Here is a 19,584-nt window from a genome sequence, read left to right as displayed (position 1 = left end):
GTTCGGATTCTGTTCTTAGACCGAGGCAAAGTTCTCAAACCAGGACACTATTTCCTGTTTTGTGGAGTTTGTAAACCAAATCGTTCTTAAACCAGACTGTTCTTAAACCGAGTTACCACTCTATGTCTGTTTCTCCTTGTTTTTCACACTGATCAAACCAATTCATGTGGATTAATTCACTGTGACAATGAAACTGCAATTGCATATTGTATAAACTGAGACTAAATATATTGTATAAGCACTTTGAGAACTCCAGTGCCTTCCGGTCCATGTAAGAGTCCAATTCAAGAGTTGGTGTTTACCTTAAAAACCCTATGCAGGTAGCTGAATGAATGTTTGCTTCTGCATTAACCTGCGCATTATTAATCTGCCTTTGTATCAAAGCTCTGTTCCATCATCCTCATATGAGATGAAGTCCGTGGCATCCTAAGATTACAATGCAATCCTAAAAAGTCTCTTAAATTCACAGCATTAATACTCCAGTAGAAGTTGCTCCCCCATTAGGTTTCCAGCATGGATGTAGCCAGGGGGTGCAGCTGCCCCCCTACATCAAGTAAGTAAATAAAAATACTTAACTGACTAATTGCATCATGGATAACTCAGTTCTGCCCCCCCAACATAAAGCCTGCCCCCCTAAAATAAACCCTGGCTACACCCATGGTTTCCAGGGAGTCCCGTCCCCCCCAGTCATAGCTTGGGTTTCAGTAAGCCAAGACTGAAGGTCTTCCCAAGTCCATGAGAAGCTGAACAGCAGGTACTGGGCAGTGGGTTTTTTTAAAGATGCATGGCATGGCAAAAGTGGATAGAGAAGTTATCATCGAATAGTTGAGTTGGAAACATAGCTGTCAACCTTCCCTTTTTTTGCGGGAAATTCCCTTATTTCAGCGTCGTTTCCCGCTGCTTCTTGCTGCTATCCTGGATTGTTAGTTATCCCGTAGACTGTCCCCGGGACAGGTGAGGCTGCTGATCCCTTATTTTCGAGGCTACTGATCTCTTATTTTCAAATCTGAAAGTTGACAGCTATGGTTGGAAGGGACCCCATGGGTCATCTAGTCCAACCCCCTGCAACACAGGAATCTCAGCTAAACCCTTTTGTCAGAACACCAGAAATTGGGGACATACAATGTTGGAAGACTTCGGACAGATAAAAGGAAGTACTGTACGTTATTCACACAGCACATAGCTGAGCAATGGAACTTGCTCCATCAGGAGACAGTGATGGCTGCCACCTTGGATGGTTTTAAAGGGGGATTAGACAAATTCATGGTGGAGAGGCTTATGGATGGTTACTAGCTGATGGCTATACTTTGTCTCCACAACTGGAGGCAGCAATGATTCTGAATACTAGTCACTGGTAGACACAGGGAGAGTCTCTTGTGCTAGAATCCTGCTTCCAGGATTCCCACAGGCATCTGGTCAGCTACTGTGAGAATAGGATGCTGTAGGAGGTGGGCCATTGGCATGATTATGATTATGATTAATTATAATTATTATTTTTGGAAGTCTACCTTTAGAGGCAATGAACTCCCAACAGAGTTCACTTTGAACTCTACAGTAAAGGGCACGTTGAGCCCTCTCTGCCCAACTCGCTGCCCGTCTAAAGAGCCCATTTCCTTCCCTGCAAGTTTACGAAGAGCCCAGAATTAAAACTACTTGGTTGAAGATAAAATAACAAATAACAACGAGCGGAGTGCTCTTAAAAAAATAAAATAAAAAGGCTCCTTCTTCCTTCCCCGGTCCTAAAAACTGCAATGCCCCCGAGGGAAAGGAAAAGGAAAGCGGGCGCGCTTCGACGCCACTCGCGCTCGCCTAACCCTAGAATCACGTTGGGGGGCGGCTTTGCATTGCAGGATTGGCGGCTTCCCCAAGTCGCCGTCCTCCTTCCCCCATGAATCGCATTTGCAAGCGCGCTCCGACAGAAGCGGAAGAAGCCGCTTGGCAAAAGCGGAGACCCGCCCGCCGCTCCAGAGCTCTGTGGCGCTTGAAAGCCTGACGGACTTATACGTTGCTTTATTTTATTATTTTTTAAGTGCCGGAGGAGGACTCTTCTGCTTCCTCTTTATGACTTGCCCTGAGGGGACACAGCAGCGGCGCACACAGACACACGCCGCCAGTTCTCCTCAGAGAGATGCCCCCTGGAACTGTTCCTAAATTCTTCCGCGGGGCCCCGAAGAGGCGCGACCAGGACGGGCAAATCTGAGCTGCTGAGGCACTTGGCGCGCTTTATGGCCAGGACCGGCGGAGACGCCACTGCGCCGCTTCCCAGGCGAGGAGGGAAGGAAGGGCCAGGCAGGCCGCGCGGCCGCCCGGCTTCCCTCCTCCTCCTCCTCCTGGGCTGCCGGGCGGTGACAGCCGAAGCCAGGCTCGCTGGCGGCAACAACATGTCCGTCGCCTTCCCCTCCTCCCCGCTGGCTTCTTCTTAGCGGCGCCTCCGCCTCCTCCTCTCCGCCCAGCAGGACCCGCCCGCGGTGCGGCCCTGTCCCCTCCTTCCCTCCCTCCGGAGGGAGCAGCCGGCGGCGGCGGCGGCAGGGGGGAAAAGGGGAGGCTCCATCCAGCGCGCTCGCTCGACGGGCGCACCGAGCCGGGCACTGGGCGAGGAGCCTGGCGGCGAGCCTCGTCGTGCCGGCCGGGCTGCGGCATGGCTGAGGCTGGCGCGGCCGGGGCGGGAGCCGCCGCCGCGGCGTCCTCCGCCACCACAGCAGCCGCGGTCGGCGGCGGCGGCGGCGGGGGAAACGGCGGCGGCGGCAACGGAGCGCTGCAGCAGGGCTCCCCGGCCGCCGGAGGGCTGGCCGCTTGCGGACCCGTCCGGGCTGTGGTCGCCGCCGCCGCTGCCGCGACAGCCGAGAGCCCCGCGGCGGCGGCGGCAGCTGCTGCTGCAGCAGCGGGAGGCGGCGGCGGCCCGGGCAGCGGCGGCCCTGGCTCGGCTCGCGTCGTAGGGAAGAAGGCGCAGCTCCGCGCTGCGCCGCGCGCCAAGAAGCTGGAGAAGCTGGGCGTCTACTCCGCCTGCAAGGTAAGCCGCTCGGTGCGGGGTTTTTTGGGGGGGGCGGTGGAAACGAAAAATAAAATACAGTAATAATAATAATAATAATAATAATAATAATAATAATAATAATGGACTCGGCAGCGGCATCCATCCGTAGACGTCGCCCTGTTCCCTTGCAGCCCCCAGGGGGCGTCCAGCGTTGCCGCTGTTGCCGTTTGCTAGTTGCCGTCAGAAGGGGAGGCGCCGGAGCTGCTGCCGGCCGGGCTACTCCTTCGGCCCGTTTGGAAAGCGGAGCGAATAGGAGGCCCTTAAAAAATGGAACGGCTGCACCGGTGAGTGCGTGTGCGGGGAGGGGTGTGTGTGTGGATGTGCACGCACGCGCAAACGGGTGTTTTCATTCCTGCCTCTCTCACTTAAGGCAGCCTGGCAACAGGTTGCTCGCTGGGAAAGCAGCGATTTGCTTAATTTTCTTCTTCCTGACCTGTAGCTATGTTTCGTTGCGCGATCGCCTGATTCGGATTAGTTCATGCATGCGTGCATGCATGCCAGCGTAGCTGAAAAGAAAAAAGAAGGATCATTTCCCATTAGCTCCTGCAAGCTCCGTTGTTAACTGTGATTGGGGTTGGTAGTTATTGTGGGTTAACTGGCTCAGGGTGCAGTGGTGCACACAGTATTATGCGGTTGGATTACCGCAGTGCGCTCTGTGTGGGGCTGCCCTCGGGGTTGGCCTGGAGGCTGCAGCTGGTGCAGAATGTGGTTGCCGAGGTTGGAGACAAACTACTGTTTGTTGGGCTGTTGGAACAAAAATGTGTCCAACTCTTTCCAGAAACTGTAGATAATACGCACCTGTCATATCCACAGGACAGGACAACCACACAAAACACCCTGCTCCAAGTTACTGGGGAGTGCACTTCTGAGAGCTTTGAAACTGTCCCACAGACTGCAGCAATCTACTGGAAGTATAAGAAATAAGGCAGCCTCTCAAGGAACCTGGTCCTGAGCTGTACAGGGACTTAGGTGCATACCAACACCTTGAACTTGGCCCAGTAGCAGATTGGCAGCCAGTGCAAATCGCTCAAGCAAGGTGTCACATGCTGGCAGTAGTTTGTCTCCAACCTCGGCAACCACATTCTGCACCAGCGCGCATATATATATATATATATATATATATATATATATATGTATATATATGTGTGTGTGTGTGTGTATATATATATATATATATATATATATATATATATATGTGTGTGTGTGTATATATATATATATATATATATATATATATATATATATAAAATGTTTTAGCTGTTATTAACTATCGTAAACGTAAATCATCTTGAAATGTTGGCTTAGAATGCAAATAATTCATTAATTGTAATTATAATAACACACACACAAACAGTCTCTGAGCAGTGGGATACTTGAGGAGTGCCAGCGCTTATCTTGGGTTCTGTTTCTTTGGCATGAAGATCACTGTGGTGTCTTTTTGAAATACGGCTTTCCCTCCACATTTATACAACCTGAGCATAAGATAGAAGGACTCACAGCATTAACATTCCAACAGATCTTAATACCCCATTAGGTCTCCAGGGACCCTTCCCTCCTAGCTTTGGTTACAGCACAGAGAGCAAGTCAAGCCTTTGTATTTTCCCAGCTCCATACAAGCCTATCCCAGAGTAGAATTGTAGAGCTGGAAGTGACCCTGAGGATCATCTAGTCCAACCCCCTGCAATGCAGGAATGTGCAGCTGTCCCTTACTGGGGTCGAACCTGCAACCTTGGCATTATCAGCACTGTGCTCTAACCAACTGAGCTATCCATCCCTGGCCTATCGTTCTCGAGGGGCTGGAGGCATCACTAACAAATTGTTTCTATGGCAATACATTTATACTTGACCAGGCTCCCATTGTACAGATATAAAACCACAGGCTTGAAGGGCATCCGAAGGTATAATCCAAACCAAACCCCTTTCCCCAATCCATATTGTGGGACAGGTTGTGATTACTTAAGGGAAGGGGAGTACTTTGCACTTTGTGCATGGCTAGAGCTGCTCAGTTCTTTGCTTATGTGCCATATGTCCCAGGCTTGGCATGAGAGATATCTTTCAGAACTGGGTGAAATTCAGCCTTCCCTGTACTTTGTCTGCCTTCAGTTTCTCTATGACTCATTTCTACTTGTCAGCCCAATGGAAGGTCTTTCCAAAAAAGCCCCTTACTTGCCCTGCTCTGTTTTTAAGGAAGCCCCATGGCAAGACTGAAGGTTGCAATGTGTGTTGGTGCTTAAGTGGAGTTGTTCTGCAGTTCTCTGCACAGGAAGAAAAAAGAACCAATTTGCAGGCAGTTGTAAGGATTGCGAATGCATGTCAAAAAGGAGAGATGTCAGTGCATCTTTTTGGAGAAAGTGATATGGAGAGAGAGAGAGAGAGAGAGAGAGAAGGGGGGAAAAAACCAGGGAGAACATTGTGTTTTCAGAAGAAAAGAAAACTCAGGCCCAGCAGATTATGCCAGCCGTTGTTTTTACTCTATTATTTGCTTGGTAAAATGGTGCCCCAGCTGCTTGTCATGTAAACACAGGATTGAGCACAGAGACAAACTCCTTTAAGTGCCTGCTGTGTGTGTCTGTTTGAAGAGATAAACAATCCCTCCCTTTCTTTCTTTTTTGTTTGCACAAGAAAGCCATTCCAGCACTCTGTATCCAGTTGTGTGCAGTGCCAGTGTACTTGGGGAAGGAGAAGCTTGGATTGGGCGCTTTGAGCTGTAACTCCTCCCAAGCTCCCCCCCCCCTTTCCCTCTGCCTGGTCTTGGCAACAGAGCCTTTGTTTTGACAGAATGACAGCTGAAGGAGGTGGAGACTGTGGCTTGTTCCTTTTTTGCAGCCTGTAGCTGACGGGAAACCCAGATTACCAATAGTATGAGAAGCTCGAAGCTCAGCCGTAGGAGAGCACAGGTGAAGGATCTTCCCCTGCCTTTCTCCTTTACTACAGTAAAAACGAGCTTGAACCATGAATAATTTGGAAATTATTTCTTTTATTTTTACAATTTTATCTCTCCAGGAAACTTATTGTGGCGCATCTTCCGCCTTGCCCATTTTATCCTTAGAACAGCCTAACTAAAGTAGGTGCCTGGCCCAATTGCACTCTGTAAGGGGGTGGGGTTCAATTTCTCCAAAGTCTTAGTCCAGTATTCGAACCCACTTTATCACACTGGTTTGCAAACACTCAAGGCTACATCTAAGGCTAGGTTTGTATACCTCATATTGCAATGTGTGAATGAAACAAGCATATTTGGAATGCACAGTATATTCTCTAGCGAGATAAGATTGACAGCATCTTCTTTGTGCTTGGGTGAGGCCTTCACCCCCTCTGCAATCTGAAGATAAGATTATAAAGACCTTTTCCCAGCATTCCCAATACAAAAGTCCTTGCCACTGCCCAGTCCCCACTGACAGCTCCCCTCCCCCTGCCAAGCTAAAAAAAGGTATAAGAGGTAAAGGACCGCTGGACAGTTAAGTCCAGTCAAAGGCGACTATGCGGTTGCGGCGCTCATCTCGCTTTCAGACCGAGGGAGCTGGCGTTTGTCCGCAGACAGCTTTCCGGGTCACGTAGCCAGCATGACTAAACCACTTCTGGTGCAATGAAACAGCATGACGGAAACCAGAGTGCATGGAAACGCCGTTTACACCACAGTGGTACCTTTTTATATACTTGCACTGGTGGTCTTCTGAACTGCTAGGTTGGCAGGAGCTGGGACAGAGCAACGGGAGCTCACCCTGTTGCAGGGATTCGAACCGCCGATTTTCTGATCGGCAAGCCCAAGAGGTTCAGTGGTTTAGACCACAGCGCCACCCATGAGGGAGGGATGCATTCTGTCAGGATGTGAGGAAGTGTTTAATCCCCCCTCCCTGTGTCATGAATTCTGGATTACAATGCCCCTCCACATACACCTACTATTAATTTAAATGCGAGTTGTACACCATGTATTTAAGGTATAGTTTGACCCTCAGAATTTGCTATGAAACATTTTAGTACTCTGAAGTTTCTAAAAATAAAAAAAAGTCATTCTTTGACTGGAATTGTTTTTACACTGATAATGTGCACAGCATGACCTGCTTGTTAAAAATGGCCAAATCATCATAAGATTAGGCACTTCATTAGAAGTTGCTGCCTAATCCCTGTGCTCTGCACACAAAAGTAAGAAAATGAAGAGTTAACCTCGTCATGTCCCTCTAACCAGTAATATTTAGAGTGGCGATAAGGGCAATGAGACATTAGGAGCTAGTAAAACTGGCAGAATAATGCCTTTAAATCATGCATATACATATATGTCATGGTTTTGCACATTGCTTACATGGTGTACTGCTCTCTGTTCCAAGTAGCGTACAACCTAAAATTTAACGTAGAGGAAACGACAGATGGGGTGTGTGTGTAAATGGGGAACAGTTTAGGTTAGATTTAGATGTAGCTTATACAAGCTTAGTTACAATAGGGGTTGAGAATTTAAATAATTTGGCTTTGATCCCCTACATTCCAATAGTGGAAATAATACTTCAAAAGATGCTAGTTCCTGCTGGAACACTCTGCCTCCTGTCATTCCAAAACCCTGAGTCATGCAGTAATAGTCTGTGGGTAATAGGAGTAATAATAATCATATTGCTAGAACAGGGACATTGATAAATTAGTCCATGAAACAACCCTATGTTGTGAGGTTGAATAGAGGAAACTGTTTGTTAAAGCATTTGTACACTTGCAACTCGGCTCTGAACAAGTTTGCTTAAAAGTGATTTGTAGCGAATTGGCTGGGAATTTCACTCTAGTCAACAGCACACTCTGGTTCCCTTTGGATGTTGATGGACTACAAATCACATTAGCCTCACTCAGCCAGCACGGCCAATGGTCAGGGATGATGGAAGTTGTAGTCTACAACATCTGGACAGCACTGTGTTGGCTTCCTCTGAACAAAAGCCTTAAAAGTGCTGTAGTGTTGGGGTACTGATATGTTCCTGTGTTTTGGAACTAATATTTCCTGTGGACTTTACATAATTGAGTTCGCTCCTTTTACATTAGAGTGGTTCAATGTACAATGTCTCCAAATGCTCTTCAGTGTCAAAGGGTAAATTTCAAATCAGAAAATCCTTTTAAACTGCCCCTTTCTGTTTTTTTAAATACCGTATTTTTCGTCCCATAGGACGCTCTGTTTCTGTTTTTTTAAATACCGTATTTTTCGTCCCATAGGACGCTCTGTCCCATAGGACGCACCTAGTTTTTTTGGGGGGGAAATAAAGGAAATTTTCCCCCCTTTATTTCCCCCCAAAAAAGCAGGTCGGAGAAACCGAACCAGGTCGAGGAACAGCGGGATGGCGGCACTGCGCCTCCCTGCTGTCCCCCGAGCTTGTGGGGCTGGCCGATGTCTGCCCAGCGCGAGGGGCGCTCTGATTCAGGGCGCCCCGCCCGCTGGGCGGCAGGCTGCTATCTGCAGCGTGGGGAGCCCTGCGGGGAACTCCTGCAGGGCTCCCCCCACTGCGGATGTCTGTCCGGCGCGCGGGGCGCTCTGCTTCAGGGTGCCCTGCGCGCTGGGCGGCAGGCTGCTATCCGCAGCGTGGGGAGCCCTGCGGGGAACTCCTGCAGGGCTCCCCACGCTGTGGATGTTTGTCCGGCGCGCGGGGCGCTCTGCTTCAGGGTGCCCTGCGCGCTGGGCGGCAGGCTGCTATCCGCAGCGTGGGGAGCCCTGCGGGGAAATCCTGCAGGGCTCCCCACGCTGCGGATGTGTTCCCGAAGCGCCGGGCGCCCTGAAAGCAGAGCGCCCGACGCTCCAGGAAGCAGGCTGCTATCCGCAGCCTAGACATCCCTGCGGACCTCCCACATGGCTGCCTAGGCTGCGGATGTGTTCCCGAAGCGCCGGGCGCTCTGCTTTCAGGGCGCCCGACGCTCCGGGAAGCAGGCTGCTATCCGCAGCCTAGACAGCCCTGCGGGAACTCCCGCAGGGCTGCCTAGGCTGCGGATGTCTTCCTGAAGCCTGGAGAGCGAGAGGGGTCGGTGCACACCGACCCCTCTCGCTCTCCAAGCTTCAGCGAAAGCCTGCAATCGCCCTATAGGATGCACCCAGATTTCCCCTTCATTTTTGGAGGGGAAAAAGTGTGTCCTATAGGGCGAAAAATACGGTAACTAGTATGCATTTGGAGGTTTCTGCATAATGTTTTAAGAGGACTGGAAATGAAAATAAGCAGCAGGTTGTAAGTCATACTCAAGAGTAGATCCATTGGAATCAGTGGAGTAACTTAATTTGATGGGGGGGGGTTTCTTTTTAGACTGGTTTCAAAAGTTCTCAGATCTGAGAGTCTTCTGTGCAGCAGCAGCACCTACTCATTCTGAAACTCTGGTTTTCAAGAGCAGCTTGTCAGGCAATAAATACAGTCCTTCTGTGCTTACAGAAGTAGATTCACAGCTCTCTGGATCACAGCCAAAACATTATTACATTAATCTTCCTAATCATTAGCACTTCACTGTTTACTATTTATTAGAAGAAAGGGCAGTAGATATAATTAGGCATGTGGTGGATATATAGATTAATCACAGTGGTCTTTGAGAGTGGTGTATATAATCTGCAATCCATATATTGTGCTAGCACATATCATTAGAAAAATGTTCATCATAAACCAAATCCATACAGTAATTTATTTTCCAATGTGGGCGACTCATGAGAGCCAAGATTCCTCATTGATTAGAGTTTCAGTTTAGGGAAGGTAGTAATGCAAAGTTACACAATGATCCAGTTAATTGGTAAATTATAGAAAACAAAGACGTGCTCAGCTAAGTACTTTGGCTTGACTGAGTCCGTGGGCTGAATGCTGAGGGCTGAACAACACGTTACACTCCACTTCCCAAATGACATTATCCTGTTGAGTTTCCCCCAAACAAGTAGGATCGCTTGCTCTTATCCTGCTGTCATAATTATGTCCTACATTTCCCTACCAACATGGGTCAGAAGTTCACAATGTGGTGACCTCGGAGCATGAATCACCCGGCGTATTCTGAGAGAGTGGAGGGGAGCTCAACACAGGGGAGCCATTTTCAGCAATGGTTCCTTGTCTGTGTGATCATCCCTTAGCATGACAAATCTTCCTTTGTTTAAGAGAGTGATGATCATTGCCCAAGTGGCGTGAACACTGTGGAACACTCTAAAGCGCACATAGTCAATTCAGTGCCCTACAGAGTTTGTTGTATCTTATTTTGGCGCCGTACTTACCAGTGGAATGTACATAGAATCATAGAACGTTGGAAGGGACCCTGAGAATCATCTTCTAGTCCAACCCCCTACAGTGCAGGAATATGCAGCTGTCCCATATAGGGATCGAACCTGCAACCTTGACATTATCAGCACCGCACTCTAACCAACTGAGCTATCTCCTGCGTGTGCAACCTTGACATTATCAGCACCGCACTCTGACCAACTGAACTAACTCCTGCGTGTGCAACCTTGAGATTATCAGCACCGCATTCTAACCAACTGAGCTATCTCCTGCATGAGCTAAATCAACAGCAAAGTTCTCTGCACCTCTTGCTTCTAGCTTGTGCAGCCTGAGGAGACAGGCTGGCTCTCTTGAATTGGAGTCCAAAAATCTGGAGGGCACCATGTTGTCTACCCCTGCTATTAAGTACCCACAGCCTTCATTTCTTAACCTCATATACATACTGTACAATTTGTACAATGTTTCATAACGTTGGCACTAAATATTTTTTAACTACTCTCCGCAACTCCTTCCCATCACTCTCAAGTTCTCAAAAGAGGTAATTTCATACATTCTTTCCTAATGAAAAGCAGAGGAGTGACATTTTATTGAGTTGCACGAGAGAGGAAACATTGCAAAAGACTCAAAAGCCACTCAGCGGGGTGTAATTTGAACTCCTTAGGAATGCTGCACTCACTATTGAGGGCAAAATATTTTCACTGCTGGGGTCAAGAACAGAAGGCATATGGCCTCAGCAAGAATGCTGGATCTGAATGCCATTTGCTGCCTTTGAAAACCACTCAGAAACAAAACGCAGCGGCTTTTTTTCTTAGCTGGTGGAAGCACCTGTGCTGAAAGAACCTTACTGGCTTCCAGTTTGTTTCCTAGCACCATTCAAAGTGCCCCTTTTCATCTTTAAAGCCCTTAGTGGCCTCGATACAGGATGCCTTCGGAAGCACACAAGCATCTCTGCTCCGAATCCCTTCCTTTTCGGAACCCGAGATCGGTTGTTTAACAAGAATTAGCTTGCTAGAAATAAAACTGAGAGCTGCAACGAATGCCTGCCAGCAAAACAAAACACTTTTTTCTCCATTCCTGTAGGAGGGTTGGTATTCATTCCTGGCAGTTTAGCTCTTCCGACTACAATATTGGTACATCTGTTTGCATCTCTGATGCTAATTAGTGTGCAGTGCTACATTTTTGTGTAGGTACTCAGTCTTTATGGGTTTGGGGCTCTGGGATAATTATGGCACAGTGTTCTAAAATCAAGTGCTTATTCATATTTGGGAGAAACTGTGTGTGTGTACGTGTGCTCGCACGTGCCATACAAAGGCTTTTAAATTTATTTTTCTTACAGCAATGATTTACAGATCCACAGCAGCAAGCTTACCCTTTACAAACCTGGGCAGCAACCCTTCCAATGTTTTTCTTAAAAACAGGCATACTTAGTAAAACAAACAAACAGACAAATCCCCTCCACACGCATAAACAATCATACACATAAACAGAGTTCATACCAAGGGCAAATAAATAAATGAACACATTGTGATGTTCAACAGATTTGTCATGCAAGTGAAATAAAACAAATGGCTGTTGGAAAGAAGTTGCTTTGGCACAACTTTCAGATATGTTCTGTTCTGAAACATGAAAAGTTACAGATTCCAGTGATCTTTCTGTTAGAACTCCTAAACTGGGAGGTAACAAAATCCAAACGTGGATCAGAGGGAAAGCCTGATCTTATTGAGACATGAAAGACTGCAAGATACAGTAGTAGTTTTTGTGTGTGGCGTTTGCAGATTCCTGTAATATATGTAGTATGTTCGAAAGCACATTACTAGCATAAATAGCGTAGACCAAGCTACTAAAATATTAATAGGAAATTTTGCAGTAATGTATATCTCTAAAACTATGGCGTTGCATGTTACGATGTGTTTTATTAATTTTAAAAATACTGAATTACTTCAGTAGCAATGCTAGGCTTTGTCTGCATGTTACGTTTGGGATAGCGAGAATGATGGTGGCCTCCAGGAAAAACAAAAACAAATGAAAGGTTTAATGTTAACCTTTGTGGAAGTTTTCATTAAAATGTATGGGAATTTCCCAGTAGAAATCCACAGTATTTCTGGCACGTGTAATCATTTAAGGGTGAGAAAACATTGACCTATAACATCATGATTAGATGTAATGCATGCCCAGAATTGCATTGTAGCTTTTTGGTTCGCTAATGGCTAGGAGAATGATCCTTTGATGATGTTGCCTACTTTTTTTTCAGCTAGTACTTCTTCCACATCTAATGTATAATTTCATATAGAATATACTGTTTGGAATGTTTATATAATGGCTTAGATCCAGAGTTACTTTTTTATGGTGGTGAATATCATCTTCTTCCCCCTTACGTGAGCAGGAGCATAGAGTAATATTCTGTCTTTATATCCATAGAAGATGGCTACTAGCAATGACAGCTATGCTTTTATCTCCATTGTCAGAGCCAGTGAATTCCAGTTTCTTAGAATCACAAGTGGGTTGAGAAATGTTGGGCTCAGGCAGGAGTAGGCAAGCTAAGGCCCGTGGGCTGGATGCGGCCCAATCGCCTTCTCGATCCGGCCCGTGGACGGTCTGGGAATCAGCGTCTTTTTACATGAGTAAATGTGTCCTTTTATTTAAAATGCATCTCTGGGTTATTTGTGGGGCCTGCCTGGTGTTCTTACATGAGTAGAATGTGTGCTCTTATTTAAAATGCATCTCTGGGTTATTTGTGGGGCTTAGGAATTCATTCATACCCGCCCCCCAAATAGTCCGACCCACCACAGGGTCTGAGGGATGGTGGACTGACCCATGGCTGAAAAAGATTGCTGACCCCTGGCTCAGGTCTTGGTTTTCAGGCTTCCCATAGGAATGTGGTTGGCCACTGAGAACAGGGATACTGGATTTCATTTCTGGTTTGATCCAGAAGGATTTTCCTTATGTTGTTCTTCTGTATTTGTGTATAAACACAAGCGCATCTTACAGAAGTCAAGAAAATAGCTGTGTTGTGGCAATGTAAAAGCTCTCCTTTCCTAGCATTACTAGTAATAGGGGGAATGTTTATACATTCTTTAAACTCGTACAATCTCTCTCTCTCTGTCTCCCTGTCTCCCCACCCCACTTTCTTAAAATTACAGGCTGAGGAATCTTGTAAATGTAATGGCTGGAAAAACCCTAACCCACCTCCAACTCCACCCAGAGCAGAACTACAGCAGGCGGTTGTGAGTCTTAACGAACCATGTCGTAGCTGTAATCATGCACTAGGTAGGTTTTGTAGCATTTTCTTCTGGAATTTCTGTTTATTTATTTATTACTTATACACCGCTTTCCCCACAGTAAGCTGTGCCCAAAAGCGGCTTACAGCAAACCCATTTGCAACATTAAAATGGAGAAACATAAAAAAACCACAAATATTATTCAGAATTGTTAATAACAAAATCCAGAAATTAAGGAAATACAGAATAAATTCAGTTATTGCAATAAAACAAAACAACAATTTTGGCTTAAGCACATAAATACAAACCAAATACGAAAGTTGACCGACAGTAAGGTTTCGGGTACTGGTATTTCTCTGCACTCCCAAGGTGCACTTAATTGAAGTTCATAGCCTACCCAGTTCCAAAGGTTCGGGGAAGGTAACAGTAAATTGAGTAAATTAAGAAAAAACAAATGGACCTAAATATACTGTGTATTTGAAAATATGCTAAAGCTGAGCACAAGGGTAGAACCGAGACCAGATATTCAGTAGTTCTGCAGAGACAATGCATAAATTTTTGTTCTCTTTTTAGTTACCATTCTTCTCCTTTTTTCTATTAATATTTGTTGGTATTCTTACAATTAAACAATTTTAAAGTAAAATCATTATATAAAGAGAATGTAATGCAAACATTTTCAAGTAGAATTTCCCAATTTATGGTTATCTATTGCTACTACTCTGGATAGTAGTAAAATCATTTTTTAAAAACAACAACAACAAAAGCCTCTAATATATTGTGGCTCTCAAGTTCTGCACTCAGAATTCCTTACGTGGAAAACACATTATTATTATTATTATTATTATTATTATTGTTGTTGTTGTTGTTGTTGTTGTTGTTGTTGTTCTAGATTCATAATTATTATGATAATGCACTGTGAGGGGGGAAAATCCTATTTTTGTTCTTACATATATGCGTTTATGTGCAGTTGTGCAGCACATGGACATAACTCACCTGCACACTTCTTTTTTTAGGAAGATGAAATGCCTGATTCATGTAGCACTTCAAAATTCTTTGTAATAACCAAAAGAGTGGGGAAAGCACCATAAATAACTTTATGGTATGGGTCAGTTTCCAAAGTTATTTTCAAGGCTGCAGTTTGAAACCTTAAAGCAAAAATAGCTGATCTTATTAGCCAAGAAGTCAAATTACATATATAGAGGTTTTTCTTCTTCTTCCTCTTCAAATGTAATGTCCTCCATGGCTGCTTGTTTTGCTATATCTATCAACCTGTATTTGGGTATGGATTCAGGATTTCAGTGCATGAAATAGCTTTCCCAGATCAGACTCTTGGAACAGTGTTTTCCTGTCACGTCACAGAAATGCGAACAAAATACATTTAAATGACTCAAGATGTGTTCAGCTGCAAAAACAAAATAAATCTGAAGATTATGCATATACCTACGCGGCTCAACTAAGTATGGAAAACAAGAGGTAGCAAAGAAGCAGGATTAAAAGATATGTCATGTCATTCTGCTGTTGTTTGTTAGCAGTTTCTTCAGCAGATCTAGGGAGGCAATTTTGTACCAAAAACTGATAGCCAGAGCTCCACAAGAAAGCTGCAAAATGTAGACGTTTGCTAAAATTCAGTATTGCCGTACCCAAAACATAAATATATTAAACTTTAAAACAGCTTTCTATGACTAGTATGCTAATGATTGCTGAATATCTATGTAGTAAGGTATTCTCTAATATTCCCTTTATTTGTGAGGATTGGAGGTAAGTTTAAATACTGTAGAATGGAAAACAGAATGGCTTTCTTATAGCAGCATAGGGCCACTGAATACATTTGGTTAGATCTGCAGGGACAATAAGACCTTGAGTCTGAACAGGCTCAGAAATGTCGGACTCCTTTCTCTCTCCTTTGGAGAGAATAGATAATCTATTGAGAATAGGAGCTGCTAACAGAAGTGTCTTCACAGTTCAGACCCTGCTGTCATTAAAATGACAGTGTAACTAATTTCCCAATTAGCCTCCTGCTGTTAGATGGTTACAACTGCCATTTATTAAGCTTCTAAGACATTGAAGCATTTGCTTTTCTTCGGTTCTCAGGGAGCCTAGGAAAGAATTTTGCACCAAGTTTTTACGCTATAGCACCTGTGTGTTCTTAGGGTAGCCTGATGACATTTAGGAGAACTAATTTGTTCCAACAAAGTTACACCAGAGATCTTGCAAATAATCTTTTGCAAATCCCTGAGACCTAAATGCGCCATAGAATGAAATAAGTGAGAAATCTCAGATTGACAATATTATTCCGGAGAGGTTTTGGGACTACTCACATATCTAACTGGATTGCTTTCCTACTAGCAGACATACAGAAATCTCTCATTCTCATAGCAAAGATATGTCGTACAATTCAGCATTGTGATATATCACCAGCTAAACAGTGCAATATATCACAATGTCTGAAATAAGGATGGAGCTCTGTAGAGGCATTGGCTGGCTTCACAGTTTTTCCTGCATTGTGATTCTCTGCCTCCTTGCAAGAGGAAGGGGAGAGCTAAGCCAGCAGAGTTAACAGGGGCTGCAGGAATCAACGGAAGCTTTGGCTTGCTTCACAGTTTCCCCCACATTGTGATTTTTGTGTAGCATACATACACACATCATGGTTTGTGATATATTGCCGCGTCAAAAATTATGAAACCAATATCACAATGTGGACTTCAAACAGGTTTAGGATGATATATCACTATATTGCCCAGCCCTATCAACACAGTAGATAATCAATGTGTTCTCAGCTATGGAGAATCTAAATGGCACACTGTAAAGGACAGGAGAGATAACATTTTCTGAAACAGGAAGAAGAAAACAGGACTGATTCATGCCCTACTCTATAGTTTACTACACATAATGGTTAATAATCAGCAGCGGACAGTGTGGTGGGATGGTACTGCTCACCTGCCCTGTGGTTGGTCATGTTGCTGTGGCTTACTGGGACGTAGAGCAGTAGGGTGGCAGGGAGGTCAGCACAGTGTAAACCCCCTACAGGAGCCACAAATGGGCTTCACCACTGTGTTAGCTCTGCACTGACCTCGCTGCTATCTTGCCCCCCTCTTTCTCGGTAAGATGCAGCAACATGACTGACCGGAAGTCAGATGAGTGTTGCCACCTCAACATGTCATCAGCCACTGCTAATACAGTTTTTGCAGCAGCACAAATGGTGTGTGCTCAGAATTGGAGGGAAGATACAATACCAGTGAAGGAAGAATGGTAAAAGGTAAAGGGACCCCTGACCATTAGGTCCAGTTGTGACCGACTCTGGGGTTGCAGTGCTCATCTCGCTTTATTGGCCAAGGGAGCTGGCGTACAGCTTCCGGGTCATGTGGCCAGCATGACTAAGCCGCTTCTGACGAACCAGAGCAGAGCACAGAAATGCCATTTACCTTCCCACCGGAGTGGTACCTATTTATCTACTTGCACTTTGACACGCTTTCGAACTGCTAGGTTGGCAGGAGCAGGGACCAAGCAACGGGAGCTCACCCCATCGCAGGGATTCGAACCGCCAACCTTCTGATTAGCAAGTCCTAGGCTCTGTGGTTTAACCCACAGCGCCACCCACGTCCCCAGGAAGAATGGTAGATGAAGCTAATAGAATAAATAGAAAGGGCAAGATGGACAGATAAGAGTAAAAGATCAGGATAAAAAAAAACCATTCAAGGAAGATTGGAAATGTTTTATAGATTATTTGGAGAAATATTGCAAGCACTTAAAAAAAGTTAACAGTAATAGAATAAATTCAGCAGTTAAAAATACCGAGATATAAAATGGGGAGAAATTAGAATATGTGGTGGAAAAGATTGTAATAAAATGCACCATGGAAGTGGGGGGGGGAGGGGAGTCAATATTAATTGTGTGTTTTTTTATATTTGAAATTTTGTTATTGTTTCAAGTGTTAAATAAAAATTGAAAATAATAATAATACAGCTTTTGCCGCATCAAATGCTGATTTTAGGTTAACACAGCAGGGTGCAAATCTGACAGTAACTGTTTGGATGTGGAAAATACTTGATGTGTTAGTAGTGTCTGTGATAGCATCTCTAGCGGGTTGAAAAAAAGATTCTCCATGACTTCGCTTTGGCTTGTGTGTGTCTCCTGCCCATTCCCGAGACAGGCCAATTTAACAAAGAACAGATAAATGCTTCCATTTGCTCAGGCCTTTCCCTTTAAGCTTTGGATTTACTTGTTTGTTTAGCTGCTCACGTTTCCCATTTGGAGAATGTATCTGAAGACGAAATGAACAGGCTCTTGGGGATTGTGCTGGATGTCGAGTATCTCTTTGCCTGTGTTCACAAGGAAGAAGATGCAGATACCAAGCAAGTCTACTTTTACTTGTTCAAGGCAAGTTGCCGGTTTTTGTTTTGTTTCCCGGAATACATTCAGTGCTGCTGTTATCTTGCATAAAACATCCGTAGAGATTGATGCAAAAACTGAGCAATGTTACCATCAATTAGTGCACTGTATTTGGCTTGGATCCTGTATGACAGTAATTCTGGGCTTGACTCATACAAGACGTAGTGCCTTTCCTCTATATATGATAGAGTCTGTAGGTAATGCCCCACAGAGGACCTTAAGGTCCATAAATAACAACACTTTGGAGGTCCCAAGCCTCAAGGAGGTTAGATTGGTTTCAAGTCGGGCCAGGGCCTTTTCAGCACTGGCCCCGACGTGGTGGAATGCTCTGTCACAAGAGACTAGGGCCCTGCGGGATTTGACATCTTTCTGCAGGGCCTGCAAGACGGAGCTGTTCCGCCTGGCCTTCGGCTTAAACTCACTCTGACCCCTTATATGGGATTTGGTATATAAATTTTCCCTTGGCTTTTTTGCTGGCCCATGTAAGACCAGCATGGATAGCTGGCTCGGGTGAAGATCTGATGTTTCCTCCCTTTATGGTCTTGATTTATGGGCTACTACTAAAATGAGGCTGCATTTTAAGCTGTATTTTAATTAACTGTTTGTTTGTTGTTGTTATTGTTGTTGCTGTTGTTGTTTCTCTGTTATGTTTTATTGTAATTCATATTTGGTGCTAGCCGCCCTGAGCCCGGCCTTGGCCGGGGACGGTGGGGTATAAATGAAAATTTATTATTATATTATTGTATAATTGTTATAGTTGCAAACCATAGGTTCTATCCAGTGAAGACATTCCTTTGGTGCACGGATCTCTTCCCCTCCCTTTCCTCTTGCCACATGCCCCCTGCAGATTTCCTTCAGAGGCCTCAGGGAACCTGCAGAACAGATTTGGGGCATGTGGGGAGGAGGGGGAAGGGAAAGTTCCATTGCAGAAGCAGAAGTTCTTGCACAAACAGGATGGCTTCATTGGATACTTTGGTCTTGGAGTACCACATGGTGATACTCGGGACAATCCAAAGTATGGTGCTGAGTTATAGTGAATACAAATAATCTGGGACTGTCAGATTAGCCAGGCCCAAAACCAAAAGTCTCATTTGGATGCATTTTGGCTTGCCTGCTGCTGAAAGTGACCATGAGGTGATTGATAATTTCAACATTTATCACTTTTAGTCCCTTAAGTAGCAGCAGTTGCCAGGACATTGTCCTGTTCACCCCTCCGTAGTTCCTTCCTTATTTCAGATATCGTGATATATTGATACATTGCGATGTTTACCTGGTGATATATCGCAATATTGAGAATCAGTTATCATCCAGCCCTAGTTAGTAAGCTTTTTAATGAATTTATTTTTTTAAAAAAATCTCTTTTCAACAGCTTTTGAGGAAGTGTATATTACAGATGGGAAAACCTGTTGTAGAAGGATCTTTGGAGAGCCCCCCGTTTGAGAAACCTAGTATTGAACAGGTAAAGTACATCTATACAGAGGCATCTCCTATTAGTAGATGAAGAGTCTTGCTGACCTGGGGCTAAGAATGATGACTAAAGACTTTTAGGGATATTAGCTGGTGTTATAGATCAAGTACCCAGTGAGAAACAAGGTCTGCAGACTAGCTATGCCATGCTAGTTGACTGAAGTTAGCTTGGCTGGTGCAGATTCGATTTATGTGCAAAAGTGGGGCTTCCCTGTTATTGGGAACACTCACTCAGCTGTGGTTTCCATGCTTACCAATGGGAGCACATATGCACCTCTGGACC

The 19,584-nt window shown here is 45.0% G+C and overlaps 1 protein-coding gene across 3 annotated transcripts in view; it reads left to right on the top strand.

Moving 5' to 3' along the window:
- Nucleotides 1-2,623: 2,623 nt before the first annotated feature.
- Nucleotides 2,624-19,584, top strand: part of KAT2B (lysine acetyltransferase 2B) — a 42,475-nt gene continuing 25,514 nt past the window's right edge. For all 3 annotated transcript variants that reach the window (XM_083577741.1, XM_083577742.1, XM_083577740.1), the window contains exons 1-4: nt 2,624-3,010; nt 13,368-13,494; nt 17,677-17,822; nt 19,204-19,293. In XM_083577741.1, the coding sequence (XP_083433867.1) occupies nt 2,639-3,010; nt 13,368-13,494; nt 17,677-17,822; nt 19,204-19,293 (735 nt within the window). In that variant the 5' untranslated portion in view covers nt 2,624-2,638. The remainder of the gene's footprint in view (nt 3,011-13,367; nt 13,495-17,676; nt 17,823-19,203; nt 19,294-19,584) is intronic.

This window comes from Podarcis filfolensis (genome assembly GCF_964270895.1).
Source record: "Podarcis filfolensis genome assembly, chromosome: 12".
In the NCBI taxonomy this organism is placed as follows: Eukaryota; Metazoa; Chordata; class Lepidosauria; order Squamata; family Lacertidae; genus Podarcis; species Podarcis filfolensis.
The sequence above is the reverse complement of the archived record's forward strand: the minus strand, read 5'-3'. Positions and strand labels throughout refer to the sequence as shown.